The 19,453-nt window shown below is 40.6% G+C and overlaps 2 protein-coding genes across 2 annotated transcripts in view; both read right to left on the reverse strand.

Annotated features, from left to right (window-relative positions):
• The window catches only part of kndc1 (kinase non-catalytic C-lobe domain containing 1), a 49,560-nt gene extending 49,169 nt beyond the window's left edge, over positions 1-391 (reverse strand). Inside the window, exons 1-2 of the mRNA XM_032541690.1 lie at positions 334-391; positions 129-214 (exon numbers count right to left, since the gene is read on the reverse strand). Of these exons, the coding sequence (XP_032397581.1) occupies positions 129-214; positions 334-391 (144 nt within the window). The remainder of the gene's footprint in view (positions 1-128; positions 215-333) is intronic.
• A 2,934-nt stretch (positions 392-3,325) lies between these two features.
• Positions 3,326-10,197, reverse strand: LOC116705491 (kinase non-catalytic C-lobe domain-containing protein 1-like). Its single transcript, XM_032541691.1, has 3 exons — positions 9,872-10,197; positions 3,463-3,661; positions 3,326-3,351 (listed from the first exon to the last, which is right to left on the reverse strand). The coding sequence occupies exons 1-3, from the start codon at positions 9,974-9,976 to the stop codon at positions 3,326-3,328; spliced, it is 330 nt and encodes a 109-aa protein (XP_032397582.1). The 5' UTR covers positions 9,977-10,197.
• Positions 10,198-19,453: the final 9,256 nt, after the last annotated feature.

A 19,453-nucleotide genomic window follows, 5' to 3' on the forward strand; every position in this document is an offset into this window, starting at 1 on the left:
TAACCTAACAAAACCCACACAACCAACAAACTTTTACCAGACCATACAGACAAGTTGCCGGCGCAGGACGCGAAGGGAAACCGGGGGGGGGAAGGGCGCCCACGCGCAAGGGGGAAAGGGCCACCTACCCGGGCCTGGGCCGGCCACGGGGCCAGCGGCCTGGTCACGGGGCACGGGCACAGAACGAGGGGTTGGCGAGTGCTAACGGCAAGCCCTGGACACAAACATGCACACCATCCACTGGACTTATGACAACTAAAGAGGCACGTGGAGACAGAAGGAGAGGACCGACTGAGAGAAAATGGACGTTGCATCACGTTAGCATGACATCACCATCGGTTTGTGGATTTGCTGTTTTGAAGCCTGGAGATTGCATTTTGGCCATCGCCATCTTGGTATTTTGGAGCCAGAAGTGATCATATTTTGACAAGAGTGCAGAACTGGGAAGATGGAGGGAAAGTGGCCTATTCTGACGCGAGTCATCCAGTTTATTGGTGGATAAACGGCGTTCATCAGCATCCGCGGCAGGACAGAGAGCTGGTTGGAAATCGGTAGGCTTTCCCATCAAGTTACCTAGCGGTAGCTAGCTAGCTTGGTTGGCAGAACACTGGCAGAGACAATTTTTGTAACATGGACATCACCCAATACAAATTCACCGCTATTGGAATGAACACAGTGCTGTGATACATAAAGCTAAGCCTCTGTCCTGATAGGCACGTTGGCATGTAGCCTAAAACATCCCCCACTTTATCCTCTATTTTTAAGTAAATGGGACCATGATTTACAAAATGAGCATCGGGCTGTGATAAAGAAGACTTGAAGCTACAATTGAGGCCTTAAACTTGGTAGGAAAAGGTTTAAATCAAGTGTGAAATCGGGTGATTTTCTCATGGGCTTTTATACAATCTGACCTCTTTTTTCGCCCCCTGCTGGAAATGAGATAGCATGCAGGTTAATGCCACTTCCACAATGGTTTCACTTTTTGCAGAAGTTGCCGCTTGAGGGAGAGAAAGGTTGTTCCAAGAGTGAGAGAAGGAGAGATAGAAGGAGAAGGAGGGGAATAAAGTGGGTCATGACAGATCTGGGTTGGTGGAGTTATGATTTCCCCTCCCATGTGTAACGAGGCCGGTCTCCATTTCTCCTCCTTAGCTTTTTTCCTTTCTCTCCTCTCCTTCCCTTATTCCTTTACTTTCCATTCATGTCCTCACCCCTTTCCTTTCATCTCTCTTTTCCTTCCATGCCTCTTCCCATTTTCCTTTTCTTCTCTTTCCGCCAATTCCTTTCCTACTTTCCTTCCTTTACTTCATCTCTTTTCCTTTCCTTGCCTCTTTTCTTTCTCTCTCTGTCCATTTTTTACTTCCTTTTTAAATGTTACTTATCCTCTCCCTTCCTTTATCTTCTTTTTCTATTATCTTGTCTCCTTTTATAGTTCCTGTCCTCCCTTCTTTAACTTCCTTCTTTAGCCTTTTTCATCTCATCTCCTCTTTTTCACCTCTTGTTTCCCCTTTTACCACTTTACTCACTTATCATTCCCATTTTCCTTCTTTCTTCCTCTCCTATTTCATTACTTTTTTTTTTCATTCCCTTTCCCCATCGTCTTAAATTCAATCAAATGAATTTTTATTTGTCGCATGAAATTCCAGTGAAATGTAATCCAATCAGCTCCTTCAAATTATGCACAATTCATCAGAACAGAACGTGGCCGCCAGATCCTTTTTCATCTATTCTCCTCACCTACACTCCCCCTCTTGTCCCTTCCCATTCCAATTCCTCTCATCTATCATTTTCTTTCCTCTCTCCTTAGCTCTCTTTTCTCACCTCTTTTCCTTCCCATTCTTTCCCTTGCTTCCCTATTTTTTCATCTCCTCTGGTCTGCTCTTTTTTTCTTTTCCTCTCACCTATTTTTTTCCCCTCTACTCCTATGCATTTTTCATTTCATCTCCTCTCCTCTCCTCTCCTCTCCAAGAGGTTGACAGTTCAAACAAACATGAAGGAGAAAAGGACAGACAGGAGTAGAAAAAGGAGGACACGATATTTCAACCCTTTGTATTCAGGAAGAAGTGTAGCACAGTGAAATTGGCAGTGAATAAGAGAGGAAGAGAGAGAGAGAGAGAGAGAGAGAGAGAGAGAGAGAGAGAGAGCCTTTGATGGCAAGAGCTTGGTGAGTCATGTATCCCTACAGCATTTTTAGCACAACAGGTAGTATGAGCTCAGAGATTCAACACACTTTCCAAATGGTGCTGATCCCATTTCCCACTGAGCACAGGCAGTCCACTTTCATCAGAAATGCACAGCTTGCGATGCTAGACCTTAGCACGAGGTCCAAATTGATTGAAAACCACCGGAGGACATTCTGTTACTCGTTGGTGACGCCAGCGTCCTGCTGTTACTGCAGTCATTAATTAACTGCAGTGAACCCTATTGATGAGTTGTTGTGGCAACAGCCAGTCTCACTGAGATTCATCACCGCAGCCCTGTCAGTGTTTCCTTTAGGATTTTTTTAACAGTATGGGCAGGTCTGTCCAAACAACGACCCCCACCCCTCCCGCAAGGGCGCTCGATTGCTTTTATATCGATCACTTTTACATCGAATCAACAGCCACGTGCAATTTAGGTAGCAGGTGAAGAACACACACAACGAAAATCCCCAGTTAACTTCATTTAAATTTGCAAGAACTATAGACTAATACAACAACAGGCTTAAATCAACTGCCAACATAAGTTATAAGACTTACAGTTCTCAAGGATGCACACACACACAATCTCAACTGGCTAGCTCTCCTCCGGACAGCGGCAGTCTCTTTTTTCTTTCTCTCCCTTTTTTCCGCCGAGTGCGTGCTCTTGGTGTGTAGAGCGTGTCCGTGCTATTCTCCAACATGCACTCCCGATTACTGCTGATAGCCCTATTTCTGACACAGTGGGGGCAGAAATTTGACTGTGGAGGGCCGTCATGGCAACATCAACATAAGGGATATACTGTCTTTCATAAACGGCGGTACAGGGGGAGCCGGTTTGGGATTGGCTGTGAAAATGTGCCTTGGGTTGAAATTTCATCCCCATTGCAAAAAGAGCTGAATTACATGGAATCGATAGGGAAACAATGAAATGAGTGAAGCGGAGAGCTTAGTGTATTTGATTAATGATATAGCACCGTGTTCAGCGCAAACAACTTACACACTGAGGGTAATGTGGGCACTGCCATTTACAGGATGAATCAGAGCAGGAGGATGGAACACAGTCAGATAAACAACAAATAAAGCCGATTTCGTAAATGTTCAGTCATGAGAAATCTGAAAAGAATGACTATTATTATCAGTCAGTTCCATCAGTAGCATGCCAGCCAAGTCAAACCTGCAAAATCACAATATATGCCAAATATAGTGCAAAAAGTGCAAATCCAATGGAAGTAGAATGGGGTTTAATTATTGCTCAAACACATAAATGAGAGTGCTGTTGACTCACCACTCAGCTGCTCCATGAAGCAAACATTCCCGTGGGCGTTGAAGGCCAGAGTGTCGGGTGTTATGCACAGGGTGTGGAAGAGGTGGGAGGGTCGGATAGTCTGCAGCGCCAGGACGCACTCCGCACACACCGCCCACACCTCCTCCTCGGACAGACAGCTGTCCCGCAAAGAAAGGATGTCTGCCAGAGACACATTCTCCTGTGGACACACACAACCACACACACAAGATGTATATATATTAGGACTTAAACGGAAATCGCGATCCACAGACCTGAGTGAGAAGGCAGTGAGGGCATATTCTCCGACATGCACTCACAATCACTGCTGATAGATCAAACCCATGATTTGAACCCAGGCAAGGTTATAATTGTTAACGACAACGAACAAAATAACGTAAACTAGGTGAGAAAAAACATTGTCGTCAAGTGAAATAAAAATAAATATGAGGCATTAGGAAAGAAAATAACTCTCTGAAAATGTGTTTGCAAAACTAACTAAAATGAAATGAAATTGTCGCGTAAATGTCCTTAGTTTTCGTCTTTGTCAATGGCTTTTACAGTGCAAATAACCTTATATCTTTCAGAGTTGACATTTTCTATCATAGACCTGTTTCAAACAGTCTATACCATAGACATACATTGTTTCTGACTGCGATCCTAGAAATTCCATCATTCCACGGAAAATTGAACACAACGTAGTCCACTCCGTGCAACGCTACGTGCCCCATTCTTGGCATCATGGCGGTACCAAAAGTCGGAAGAAAGTCCGAGAGTCCGAGAAAGTCCTAATTGATGACTGAGTCAGATAAAAGCAAGTGCCTTGCAGTGGAAGGTGGTAAAATATGGGGACAATTTATGAAAGCAAAAAATCCCACGAATTTGAAAGTACATTTCAGAAGCGCGCATATAGAGGCTAACCTAGCTTATCTTAACAAGGTAAAGGAGGATGCTTAATCCCCTTTCACCGAAACAGAAGCTAACCCCGGTACAGGGCATGGGTGGATGGGTACAGGGACAGGTAACATGACGGAGACAAACATTGGACACAGAACACTACAGGCATGCTTTCATCGGCGACTTCAAAACGTCCCCACTTTGCTCTAACCAAAGTTCTGTCTTATTTAGTCTCTTGCATAGACTGTATATTAGGGTTTTATTGATAATATACAGTCTATGGTCTGTTGGCTATGAGGGTTTTCTTTGTAACTTACACATCCTGCACTTACTGCAGCGTCTTGTGTGGACTGCTTACATATGGCGTTATTGTTGAATACATTGTTGAAAACATATTTCTAAAATTGTATGATGTCTTCGTTGAGTTATAATTACACAATACGTTTTCTGACCCTGACTAAACCACAAAAACGAATAAAAACTAGTGCCGTCAGTTAAACGCGCCATTAAGGGCGTTGGTAAACTTTGTAGTTTTTTTTCACATGCTGTTTCACACGTTAGAAAACTACAACACCACACCGGATCTATCCCCCCCCCCTCGAAATTGAACAGTTGGCTATATGCCAGTGTTGTTTTCAATTAAAAACATTTGCACAAAGCGAGCTGATCCACTTTTCCTTGTTGATTAGAGCATTAAAATGAGAAAAAATAATAATGGGACAAAAAGGAATCAAGGGACATATAGAGTAGATGAAAAAGTGTGATGAATTGCAAGTTGACTATGACAATTAATGCAATATAATATTTTTTTAATAATGTTAAAAGGAGCCAGTTGAGGTGGTTTCGGGCATCTGGTGAGGATGCCTCCTGGGCGCCTCCCTAGGGAGGTGGTCCAAGCACGTCCAACTGGGAGGAGGCCCGGGGAAGACCCAGGACTAGGTGGAGGGATTATATCTCCAACCTGGCCTGGGAACGCCTCGGGATCCCCCAGTCAGAGCTGGTTAATGTGGCTCGGGAAAGGGAAGTTTGGGGTCCCCTGATGGAGCTACTTCCCCCGCGACCCGATACCGGATAAGTGGATGAAGATGGATGGAATGCAAACTTAAGGCTTTTCTTGACACTTGCACGCTAATACTTGGAAATAGTCTCCTGAGTAGAGGATGAGAGTTCACAGCAGTGGCAGAAAAGTTATTATATAAAAGTATGGTCTTAATTTTGAGAAACTGGGAATGACGCGGCCATAAGAAGGTGCATCATTCCAAGAGTTGTCCACAAAAGAGCACTCATTTTGACGCAGCAGAAAATCCTTCATTTCCTGAGCAACTACACAAAGTACATGATGTTGTGCACACGCAAAAACACACAAACACACACACACACACACACACACACACACACACACAACATACACACACACTATTTATGCAATGGAGTGACTCACCCACATGAACACACTACATCATCTGTGATCCACTATTACCAAACGGCCCCATTAATCCTGGCAGATGCAGTGATGTCATGGAGTCCATGCAGAACCCGGCATAATGCTGCCGTCTGATCATTACAGGATCTTCTGTTCGCTTCGCAAGTGGACACAAAAGCTGGCCTTAACTCAGACAGAAGGGGCGGAAGAGGAAAGAGCGGGGGTTCACAAAGCAACAACTGTCAAACACTGTACCCAGTACTTCCATTACCCTTTTCCTTCCATGACATTATTTATACCACTGTCAATGAGGACTTATTTTTACTCCAACTTCGAAAGTACAGTAAAGCTCTCAACCTGTTAGAGTAACGACCAACCGGAATAATAAGGATGGTGTTTGAGACCCCACCCCCCATGACCCTAATCAACGAGAGAAAGAGAGCTGCAAACCATAAACTGCTACATCGCCACGCCTCCCCCTGCTAATTTTTGTAAATGCTCGGATTAATAAATGTAAACAAATAATGTTTTCTTGCTTTAATGACATTTTATTGTTTTAGTTAGCGCCTAGCCTTGTCCAATGTGCTCCAGGTTCTGTGGATATTGATGCATTTGGGACTTTTTCTCCCCCCCCCGACCCGTCTTCAGACCCCGTCCTGTCTTCCAGGACGTCCTGATTCACAAATGCAGCTCTACATAAATTTCAATACAACACATGAAATGTACCAAACTCACACTCTAACGTACCACTCTTCAGTCTAGAATATGTTATTTTATTTCCCACCCCATGCATCTGGCGACCCCCAGACATCATCTGGCCCCCAGGTTGAGAACCACTGCATTAGCTTAACTCTGAAGTGGCTGCCAGATAAGAATGTCTGTGATTCTCTGGTAGGTGCAGGAGAGTTGCAGCAGCTGAACAAAGCGTATCAATGTTATCTAGTAGGGTAGAGCAAAATTACATAGCAGAAAAGTGCCACTTCAAGCAGCAGCAGCCCCATAAATAGACAGTTTCCCTTGAGAAGAGTGCACAGGGAAGCTGGAAGTCTCTCTCCCCCCCCCCTCAAGTTAAATAGCTGTCCTACATAAGTTTGCCTCTGAGCTCCAAGGTTCTGATCCGACTGTGTGATTGAACTTCTTTTCAGTCACACAAAAAGTCCTTTCAAAAGTCCTTTCAAAAGTCCTTTCAAAAGTACATTTAATCAAGTACAATTCTGAAGTACTTAATCAGATCCATGTTATGCTTATTTAATACATCTACTCCACTCCATTTCAGATGTAATTATTTTACTTTTAACTCCATTTATCTGACAGCTATGGTTATTTTCAAATAAGGATTTTACATGTTACATACATATATGATGAGGTTTCAAAATACAAAGCATTGGCTTGTTTTTGGTTTGTGACACCCCTGCAAAAACAGACACGGGTGTTGGTCATGGCCCCTTACATTAAAATTTAACATGTAGAAGTTGTTAGAAGTTCCACTAAAGAGATGTACACGTCTCAGGTGGTTTACCTTACATTTCTCTTCAAGGCTAAAGTAGGCGATTATCCAAAAAAGCAAAGATTCAGTCCCAAGTAGGAATAAAAACTGATATAGCAGAACTTTTGGACTCACATAATTATCTCAGGGCTACCCAGATTTATCTTTAGAGGGGCCTGACTACTTGCTGTAACTGTATAGTTACTAAAGCGTGTTTTACTAAATATATTTTGTTGCATGGATAATGTCAAATGTAAGACTTCTTTTCAAATGATTGGTACTTTTACTTCAGTAAAGAATCTGAATCATCATAGACATACTTCTGCCAGTGTTTATGGGAAGACGTTACAGTGACAACGCTGGTTCAGGGCTACGTCTATAGGTGACACATAATATATGAAGAAGAAAGCAGCATCAGTTGAAAAATTATAACTTCTTGATGCATCTGAGGGACATTGTTCTAATAATCCAAGGCCCACACCTGACTTAAACCCTCAGTAGTTAAATATGTAGGCCACCTAAATATGAAAATGTCAGTGACTTGAATCCAATATGAAAGCTTTTGAGGACATGCAAAAACATTATAGCCATTTTGCTTTTTAATGCGTGGTTTTAAACCCTCCTGTTGTCCTCAGGGAAAATGTTACCCTTTTTTAAAACTGTCTATATCAGAAATATGGCATTCCAAATTACAAAAAAAGATGGCTTCAATGCAACCCTCTTTTCAAATACAATAATGACTTTCTTTTAAGATAATTTTGGGGCTTTTCCCTTTATTTATGAGTGACAGTGGACAGACAGTAAGTGGGGGAGAGATGGGGGGGGGGATCACTTTCAGGGAATTTTGGGTGTAGATTGAAATGGTTTCAAATCAATATCCTGACCAAACTCATCCACTCAACATATGTTCCTCTGAGTTTAACTATAAGTCAAACTAATTCATAATTCCTGCTTTATTAACTCAAATATTAGGTATAATTCCATACAAATGAGGGTTATTGCCCATGGATTCCAAAACGTAGTGTAAAATAGGGGTAGTAAGGTGGTGGTAGTTAAGTAAGGTGACCAGATTTGTCAGACAAAATCCGGGGACATTTTCAGCTCAGAAGCGTATTTACCTCAAAAACAAGTAATGTTTTTATTTTTGTAAAACTTAAAACGAGGACACTAGACCTAGAGCTGTTCTTATTAGGGACTGAGCCCCCCCCCCAAGGTATGATCCTAGACCCACCCCTGCTGCTACTTCCTACTCCACTCCACTACACCTCAAGATAGAAAGTCCTAATATTTAAAGATAAAAAATCCATCCTTATACTTCAAGATAAAAGTCCTAATATTTCAAGATAGAAAGTCTTAATATTTCAAGATAGAAAGTCTTAATATTTCAAGATAGAAAGTCTTAATATTTCAAGATAGAAAGTCCTTATAGTCCTAATATTTCAAGATAGAAAGTCCTAATATTTCAAGATAGAAAGTCTTAATATTTCAAGATAGAAAGTCTTAATATTTCAAGATAGATAGTCTTAATATTTCAAGATAGAAAGTCCTTATAGTCCTAATATTTCAAGATAGAAAGTCTTAATATTTCAAGATAGAAAGTCTTAATATTTCAAGATAGAAAATCTTAATATTTCAAGATAGAAAGTCTTAATATTTCAAGATAGAAAGTCTTAATATTTCAAGATAGAAAGTCTCAATATTTCAAGATAGAAAGTCTCAATATTTCAAGATAGAAAGTCTCAATATTTCATAATGTTGTAATGTTTACTGAACTACTGACAGCTTTTGCTTTAATGTTTCAGGCTTGTTTCTGCAACAGCTAATTGAGAATCAGATACAACAAAAACTACTGAGGACATATTTTCCTTTGACAGTGATGCAGTATTAAACGAGATCGCTGCAATGGAAGTTAATAGGATAATTGTCCAGCTTGTATTTACGTTCATAAAAGTGCTTGTTTAGCTGCTAACAGACTCAGATTAATATTCTAAGTGTCTGACAACATTATGGAAATGATTTCTAAGGAGGTCGACCTTTCTGTTAAAGATTAAGATCCTTTTTAAAACATAAAAGTCCGCGAAATTGCGTTCGCTAAACCCACCAGACTCCATGTAAATAATCAGTGATTTTAGCGTCGTAAAACACGGCTTTCTAAAACCTCTCTGAGCACCGCTGGCTCTGGCTGCCTGGAGCCTGTGTTGGGTGTGCGATTATCGGCTACGTTTTTTCTTTCTTTCATTCCAATTTCGGGTCTTTCAGTCACAGTGAAAACCGGGGACATTTCCGGGGACAGATCCAGCCGGGGACAGGTAGCCAAAATCGGGGACTGTCCCCGGAAACCGGGGACGTCTGGTCACCCTATAGTTAAGTCAAAGACAATAAATAATGTGGTGAAAATGTCAAATGTCGAAAAAAAGGTTAAAAAATAAGTGTTGATCTTTTTGACCAGGAGGACAACAAAAGGGTTAAAATACACCACAACCAGCCAAATGCTGAAACAAAAATATTTGGTGGCTGGTTAAATTTGAACATTCACTAGCCGTTTGGCTGGTAAACGACAAAGTTCATTTTGAACCCTGAATCGCAACATGTTAACGTGGTCTCACCTCATCCTCCAGCAATGGAGGCAGGTGCTCCAGATCATAGTATCCGTCTCTTTCCTCAGCTTTCCCCAAGTATGAGACCGCTGCATCACTCCCAGAAGTCTCCATTGCGGTAACTTTGGCTCCCTCAAGTAGTAAAACGACTGTCAGTCCAGGCAACAATGTTTCCAGTCGAGACAGATAGCATGCCTGAGCTCCCTGGGCTACACCGGGCACGAACGGGAGTCGTCTAATTGCTGCAGTCCGGCAGTCAGTCGACGGTCACTGCGGGACAGGACATTCCGAAAAACAACGCCGTCGCCCGGCGACAGTCTACAGCGAGCCGGGGCGGGAGGAGGCGGGAGTGAGGGGGTGGGTGGGTTGGGGGTTGGCACGTGTTTTTGAGTCTGCATTAGGCTACTACTGCACCTCCGCAGAAACAGGCGACACACCGAAGGCGATAAGCTGCAGTCTTGTGAGTCCTCTTCCCCTCCCAGCGGAGCGGAGGAGCCGGTGTTGGCAGCGTAGAGAGTGCCCGCTGCCCGCCGCCTGCCGCCCGCTGCCTGCATGCTACAGTTGGATCCACGCCTCCGCTACCAGCGCAACGTGTGAGTCACAACTATCTCTTTATTTTAACCCTTGTGTTGTCTTCCCAAAAAAGTCAACACTTTTGTCACGTTTTTGTCGATGTTTTTAACTTTTTTTTTCGTTTATGTCCCTTTTTTAACACTTTTTTTCAATGTTTGTCACTTTTTCACTTTTTTGTCCCAACACTAACTTATTAACTTTAGTTTTACAGTTATTTTTTGGGAATTGGTCAATGATCCTCATTTATAGGAAATGATACCTAATGTTTGAGTTAGAAAAGCAGAAATTAGGAATTATTTCGACTAAAATTAAAGGAATGAAGGCTATGTTGATGGATAACCACAGACTGGACTCAACTTTTACTCAATACTATTTCAAAACCACTTCAAGTTTTTTTTCCAAATGCTATAAAATTGAATACGACTCCCCAAAAATTACTGAAGGAAGAGATTTTTACTTGCCAAAAGGCGTTGTGTGGACTCAATCACGTTATTTTGGGTAATTACAATTGGGTAGTTAAAAAGAACATGAGGGTTAGAGATTATTTTGGGGCTTTTCCGCCTTTATTTGATAGGATAGCTAGGTGGGAAAGGGGGGAGACATGTAGGAAATTGTCACAGGCCAGATTCAAACCTTGGCCCTCTGTGTCAAGGCATAAACCTCTCAGTATATGTGTGCCTGCTCTAGCCACTGATCCAATCCGGCCACATTCCTGCTATCAAGGGCGTAGGTTTTGGTGGGCACACATTATAGCCTAACCAGGGAGTCTGGGGGGTCCTCCCCCATTACATGTTGAGCAATCCCATGCAAAATTTCCAGCATTGTGTTGAATTTTGATGCAATAATTTGTGTCTTCTCTGCATCAATGCCTTGTTATGTGCCAGACTTTAACCCTAGCCCTCAGGAAACACTGTGACACAGGCTTAAAACAACAAGCTAGTCCAGTGATTGGTTTGAGATCCCCCCCCCCCACAGACCCGTCAGATGAACTCACTATTCCTTTTAATAATTCCTAATACATGCTTTAAATGCATAACACTAGTGGATATTGTTCATTTTTTATTTCAAACATTTTTTCATTACATTGAGCTAATTATTTGAACTGTTTAGTCAGGCCTACCTGTAGCTAACCATTTCAGTTGCTTAATAGGCTACTTTATGATAGTTATTTCAACCATTCAGCCATTACTTTTAGCTTGCAAATTTTTCCAGTCCAGTCTCATGGCATTTCGTGAAATGGTGATGTTATTTAATCTATTGATTCGTGGTGGTGAGCACTGATTTGAAACTAATGTATTACAATGGGAACCATCTTTCATTCAACAGCACGATTACGATATCAGGCAATATTGAAAAGCCGGAAAAAAAACCTAAGGATGTTGGTTGGGGTGGTGAATGGGTCAAACAACATTTTTTGCACGTTCTGTGTTTTGTTGCGTCTCTCAGAGGCCGGTCCCGGGGACCGTTGGGGTCACCGTCTACCACATGTGGCGTTTCATTTCCTCGTTGTCTTGTCCCCCAGAGACTGTGGATCGTGTCCTGGTGACCACCGTTGTCACCGTCCACCACGTGTGGCGTTTCATTTCCCTGTTCTCGCATCTCCCAGAGACTTTGGATCGTGTCCCAGCGGCCGCTTTTCCCCGTTGTTCTTTTCCCAACTACAACCGTCCCGTGGTAGCGCGTTCCATGTGTGCCGGTGGTCGTGGCGGTGGTCACCACGAAATAGACAAAAAAATCGTGTTACTGTTGACGAATCAATAAATCAAAATAATGTGACAATTTTCCGAATTTTAACCATTTAGCCATCAGGCCTACTTTTAGCTAGCCATTTATTTGAACATTCAGTAGGCCTGGGCCTGCTTTAACTAACCATTTTAGTTGCTTGTGCAATACTTTAAGCTAATTATTTCAACAATCTAGGCTATCCATTACATATAGCTAACTAGGGGAGAGCCAGAAAAGTTGAAACACTTTTTAATTAATTTACAAAGCGGTTGTATCACACTGAAAGCACACTGAATATTTTGTCAGTAGCAAACTATACCTGTCATCTGTCAAATACAGTTTTATTTTCAGCTTTGAACAAAACCATTTAGGAATTATTCCAGCAGAAGTGGGACGTGGTAATGTTTCATCTGTCCCCCCTGGAGGGGACAAACGAAACAGCATGGGGGGACGAATGAAACATACAGTTTAAGCCATATAAACTTCCCACAACTTTAATATTTTACTATATATCATGAATGGTCCTTCCAAAAGTATGAATGTCTGTTAACAACTCATTGCCGTCAACATGAAGCGCGTATGAAGGTTATTGAAACATCATGTACTGTGGAGGATTTGGCCATTTTTATAGCTAGAACAGTACGTCTTTCCATTCATATCATGTTTCTATTGTGGAAAATGTCGTTTCACTAGGTTTTTACTTGGGTTAGACCCCTGGACATCCAAATAACCCCCCATAGCCCGTCAGTCTCCGTAGGATAACATGGGAAAACTTGACCCCCCCCCTACCTGTTGGGCCCAAATATATTTTCATCTTTCTAAAACTGCTTTTCCATGTCTCACCTACATGAATTATTATATAAACACAGATATTTGTGCATTTACATAAAATACAAGGAGTTACAGCCAGGTCCTAGACATAGACATTGACATAGACACATGCCATTACAGCCTGTTTTGATTTCCACGTAAACAAGCATGCTATATGAAAGTCTAGGATTGTGGAGAATACTAAATGGTCTATTGAATAAGCATGGAGTCAAACTATTAAATGAAAAACAGTCATTAATAATCGAAAAAATTTAACCGCTAATGAAGTATACTTTTGACCATTAAAACTAATTTATCGGCTGTAACTCCGTGATAAAAGGAAATAACAGGAAGATATTCGGCTGATAGGAGGAGGTTAACATCCTCTATGGTCTGACATAAGGCAGTCTGTCTATTATCATCGCACTCTGAGAAAACTGGAATGTTTCATCCATCCCGCTCTCCCTTACCTCCCTTACCTCCCTTACCTACCCTTACCTAACCTCTCTGCTCACTTGCTGACTAGTTTTCAAGCCCTCTTACATAACTAAAGCCTCTAGTGTCCAGGTGATACAGCTGATATATTCTTTTAATCAAATCATAATTTCTATTTTTTCTTGTTGTTCAAATTAGTTGCGCTACTCCCCAATCATGTAGCCTACGTAACCCTTGGCAACAGCATGAGTACCCGTTGGGTTATGAACCCCTGGTTGGGAATCACTGAGCTAGGACAGTACGTCTGCGGATTGAGTTTATTTTACTGGCATGGTATAAAGCGTGTCAACACTCTAGAGGAACGGGAGCTCCTTAGCCATGCAACCCTTCTTGCTTTTATATACTACAAATCCAGACACACACTTTTGCACTCTTGTTCTGGTTCACTGCTATTTGTATGCACTTTGAGCCATCTTAATTGCCCACTCTCATTTGAATATGATCTTGTGTTGCGTGCTAGTGATGATGGAAAGCCTGAGTGGGTGCCAGCTGAGCCCAGGGTGGCAGGGAATGAGGTTGCTATAATGCCGGCGGTGCCCTGCGGCTGCTGAGCCATGATAGAGGGCTCTCTCTGGCCACGCAGAGGGGAACCACTGTTACACGTGTTGACTGCTCAGCGTTCTGACATGTTGAGATAATAAATAGAAATGCTTGCTTTTCTTCCGCAGCCAGGCAATTAACGTGATCATACTGTACATATTCTGGCATATCTCCTCAATAATGACTTTATAACTCCAAAACAAGGAAGTCTATTTGATCCGTGTTGGCATTGTACAGTAGCCAACCGAGAGATGCATTCAGAAAATATTGCATCTTCAAAAGGATTAGCAGCTGAATCGTTTACAGGGAGGGAGCACTTAGCAGTGATGGGCTTGGCATTGAAATCTGATTTTCTGTTCGTATTATGGCTGCTCAGTTTTGCCTATTCTCATATTTGAGACATAACATTTTTTTACTTTATTTCAATTTTTTACTTTTGTTCAATCTGATTCAGCTACATCTTTTTACTCTTTTAAGTTTGAATATAACAACATCACAAATTTCCATTTAAAGTGTAAGGAAACACTGAATCGCTCATGGTTCATTTTGACATGTTGTCCAAACCATGTGACCATATGAATTGTTTATTACTTCCATTCTAAAATGATCCATAGGAGCGTTTCATAAATTAGCGCCCCTAGCAGTGGCAGGAAATACAACCCATAGGAGCTTAGTCAATATTCTGAAATACTAAGTTCATATGCTGAGAAAATAAGTCAAATTTGTGAGACTTTAAGGCAATATATTGAGATATTAAGTCAATATTTTAAGATATTAAGTCAACATTCTGAGATACTAAGTCAATATATTGAGATACTACGTTAATACTTTGAGATATAAAGTCAATATATTGAGATACTAAGTTCATATTTTCAGATATTAAGTCAATATATAAAGATGTTAAGTCAATATTTTAAAGTTTCTCATTACTTTGAGATTCTTAGTCAATGTCAGATACTAAATTGAGATATTAAGTCAATATATTGAGTTACTAAGTAAATATTTTTAAGTTACTCATTACTTTGAGATTCTTTGTCAATGTTGGAAACGCTTCTTGTAGCCAGCTAAGAGTCTTTCAATTCTTGTTTGAGGTATCTTCGCCCATTCTTCCTTCCAAAAGTCTTCCATTTCTTTGAGATTTCTGGGCTGTCTGTCACGCACTGCTCTTTTAAGGTCTATCGATAAATTTTCAATTATGTTGAGGTCAGGAGATTGTGAAGGCCATGGTAAAACCTTCAGTTTACGCCTCTTGATGTAATCCACCGTGGATTTTGAGGTGTGTTTAGGATCATTATCCATTTGTAGAAGCCATCTTCTCTTTAACTTAAGCTTTTTCACAGATGGTATCAAGTTAGCGTCCAAAATTTGCTGAAATTTTATTGAATCCATTTTTCCTTCTACTCGTGAAATGTTCCCTGTGCCACTGGCTGCACTACAACCCCAACGCATGATTAATCCCCCCCATGCTTAACAGTTGGACAGAGGTTCTTTTCATTAAATTCAGTGCCCTTTCTTCTCCAAACGTACCTTTGCTCATTCTGGCCAAAAAGTTCTATTTTAACCTCATCGGTCCACAGAACTTGTTCCCACAATGCATCAGGCTTGTCTATATGTTCATTTGCAAACTTCAAACACTGATTTTTTCTATTTTTGTTATTGCCACTCTTCATTCTAACCCCAACCGGCCCGTCAGACACCGCCTACCAAGAGCCTGGGTCTGTCCCAGGTTTCTGCCTAAAAGGAAGTTTTTCCTCGCCACTGTCGCACTGTTGCTTGCTCTGGAGGAAACTACTAGAACTGTTGGGTCCTTGTAAATTCTGGAGTGTGGTCTATCTGTAAAGTGTCTTGAGATAACTCTTGTTATGAATTGATACTATAAATAAAATTGAATTGAATTGAATTGAATTGATTTTTGTGGTGAGGACGTAGAAGAGGTTTTCTTCTGATGACTCTTCCATGAAGACCATATTTGTACGAGTATCTCTTTATAGAGGAATGGTGTACCACAACTCCAGTGTCTGCCAGGTCTTTCTGGATGGATCGTGCAGTCAAACGTGGGTTTGGACTTGTTTTTTTTTTTACAATCCTGCAAGCTGTTCTGTCTGATATGTTTCTTGGTCTTCCAAATCTTGCTTTAACTTCCACTGTTCCTGATAACGGCCATTTTGTAATTACATTCTGAACAGAGAATGCCCATGACACGGTCTCAGCTTTCCAAAGGGGGGGTGCATGCTAGAAACTCTGCAGGGTGCCCAAACATTTGCAGACGCCATTTTTTAGTTTTCTGTTATTTAGAAAGTGTAAATGATGGAAATAAGATCTAACTTTTTGTGACATATTATACAAATGTCTAATCTGTCGTTTGATGCCTTTTGGAGATTTTTACATCTTTTCTTGGCTTCTTTATGCACATTAATACAAATTTTTTCCTGGGGTACCCAAACCTTTGAACCCCACTGTATATAGAGATATATTTTGAGATTCTAAGTCAACATTTTAAAGTTTATCATTACTTTGACATTCTTTGTCAATATTCAGAGATACTAAGTCAATATTTGAGATATAAAGTCAATATTATGAGATATAAAGTCAAGATATTGAGATACTAAGTCAATATTTTCCGATATTAAGTCAATATATAGAGATGTTAAGTAATTAATTTGTAAAAGTCAATTTTTTAAAGTATCTTATTATTTTGAGATTGTTAGTAAATATTTTGAGGTACTAATTTGATATTTTGAGATACTGAGGCAACATATTAAGATATTAAGTTAATATCTTGAGATATTAAGTCAATATATTAAGAAACTTAGTCAATATTTCAGATATTAGTTCACTATATTGAGATTCTAAGTCAATATTGTTTTCAGATAGTTCATATTACACAATAGTACACAGTTAAGTCTTTTTTGAGACATAATCATTTTTTATCAATGTATTTTGGACGTCAGGTGCAAAAAAAATAAAAAAAAACAGTGGGAAAAGTGCATTAGGAAAAGGGACACAAGTGTCAAAAAAGACAACCAAAACAGAATGAATGTAAAGTTTTAATTTTAAATTTTGACCCAGAAAAACAAAAAGTTTCCTTGTCCATGGGAAGACACCATAAGGGTTAAAGGTTGCCCTGCGCACTAAACCAGCTAAAGGGATAATTCCCCTTTAAATATTCATACAAAAACAAAATGTAGGCCTACAATAGAAAATTTGCAGACACAAAAGCACACCAAAAGAAAAGAGGGCTGTGACCCATGATTGGGATCCTGTGTGGACCCCAGGCTGGCTGACCTATACAGTCTGGACAGTATTGTTACGGAGCAGAACCATGACGAGGCTGGAAGGTCAAGCCTGTGAACAGTTGTCAGCCCGTGGGGAATGGTGAAAACCGGCAGATGTGCCGCAGAAAAAAACCCTGCCAAGTGTCAAAAGTTCCACGAGTGGACAGTTCCAGTATGGCCCTGTAAAAGTGGAAGACAGGGTGGTGTCTCAGTGGGGAAGCTCCTGGAAGAATTTCAGACTTTGGCATGCTGAGGTATGCAGGTACAAAGAAAATCACATTTAGTAGCATGTTGTATTGATTTTTTGCAAGGAATATGTTAATATTGATTCCCACATAATCTTTTACATCACATTTCAGATGTCTACCAGTAGAATCAAAAGCTTTGAAGCTCTGTCAGTGAAACTCATCTGCTGAAAATCCAAAGAACAGCTGTGGAAATGAGTGAGGATGTATAGTATATTTGTAACGTTTGCTGGTTTACCCTAGAACTAGGTGATTTAAATGTCAGTTTTCCTAAGTTACAAAATTATTTTCACCTACAGTACCTCTTCTGCTGTTTGCAGAAGACAGGCTTCTGTGGAAGCCAGTGTAGGGACCTGCTCTGGGACCTGCTCTGGACTAAACTTGTGATACCTGTGTCTATGTTCGGCTTCCTTTTGAAGATTGTTTTAAGTTGCTTTGTGTTGTGGGGGCACAATAAATTTGTCTTATATAACATTTGTTTTCTGCCCCGAGTTCATTATTTTAAGCTGTTTGCATCCTCCACCCCTAGACTACTTTGGGTCATAACGGTCATTTTCAAAACATTTTTTTTTTGCCGCATGTTGTTCCTCTTCTCCCTCCCCTTTCATGTCTTCAGCTGTCCTGTCACGTAAAGGCCTAAAAATGGATGATATATGAATTCTTACGCATATGATTTTGGAAGATATCATACAAACCATTTCTATTCACTGTTCCATTATCTTTTATTGTGACTGGTATTGCCACTATTCATTTAAACCCCAACCACCTACCAAGAACCTGGGTCTGTCCCAGGTTTCTACCTAAAAGGACGTTTTTCCTCGCAACTGTTTGTTGGGTTCTTGTAAATTATAGAGTGGTCTAGACCTGCTCTATCTGTAAAGTGTCTTGAGATAAGGCCAGGCAAGGCAGCTTTATTTGTAGAGCACATTTCAACAGGGCAATTCAAAGTGCTTTACACAAAATCAGTTTAAAAAAAAACAACACAGATAAAACACAAGTATGAACAGTTTAAAAATAAAAACATTAAGACCGATAAAACCCCAACCCACTTGAGACTAGCTTCACACTAGTTAGTCCATGTTAGTGCTGCCTTTCGTGATCACCCTCAGTGTCAGTACCCTTCACGACTCTATTTTTAGAGACGTTAGCTTTCGTCTCCTTGGACTCTTCTTCACACTAATTAAGCCGATCTAGCGCTGCCTTTCGTGTCTAACCCTGACCACCCTCTCCACCCTACACTGGTCCAACAGAGGAGCAGCTTCTCAAAGAGGCTCCGACAGTTTAAATGCCGCACGGACCGCTACAGGAAATCATTCCTACCACAGACAATAAAACTCTTCAACACATCATCCTGGGGGGTAGATGAGACTCTGAGACACCACAGTATTGCAATAAGGGCAACCGGCACGATTGGTTCATTTACATTTTAGCATACTTATACTTAAACATTTGCACATTTTGTTTTTTCCCATCTTGTATATATTTAAATATTTGTTCTTATATTTTGTTATTATTATTATTTCATGTATATTGTATGTATGTATATTTTGTGTGCTGCTGTAACACTGTAATTTCCCATATTTTTCGGGATCAATATCTATCTATCTATCTATCTATCTATCTATCTATCTATCTATCTATCTACTTAACGACCGTCTTTGCGCGACTTTCTGATCTTTCGACACTACACATTCACACTTTTTCTTTAGATAACTGTTATGATTTGATACGATAAAGAAAATTGAATTAAAACCCCGTTCATGAGAATGTTGTTTGCTGTAAACCTAGCTTAGTATATTTGATCTTCATTTAGCCTACTGTACTGTATTATAGTCCTCTGAAGGCTGTTCAATGACTGGCACCAATTAGTCAGCACAGTAATAACAAATCAGCCACTGTCCTGTGATCATTGCAACATCACTGTGTGC

Source organism: Etheostoma spectabile, chromosome 17 (genome assembly GCF_008692095.1).
Source record: "Etheostoma spectabile isolate EspeVRDwgs_2016 chromosome 17, UIUC_Espe_1.0, whole genome shotgun sequence".
NCBI lineage: Eukaryota > Metazoa > Chordata > Actinopteri > Perciformes > Percidae > Etheostoma > Etheostoma spectabile.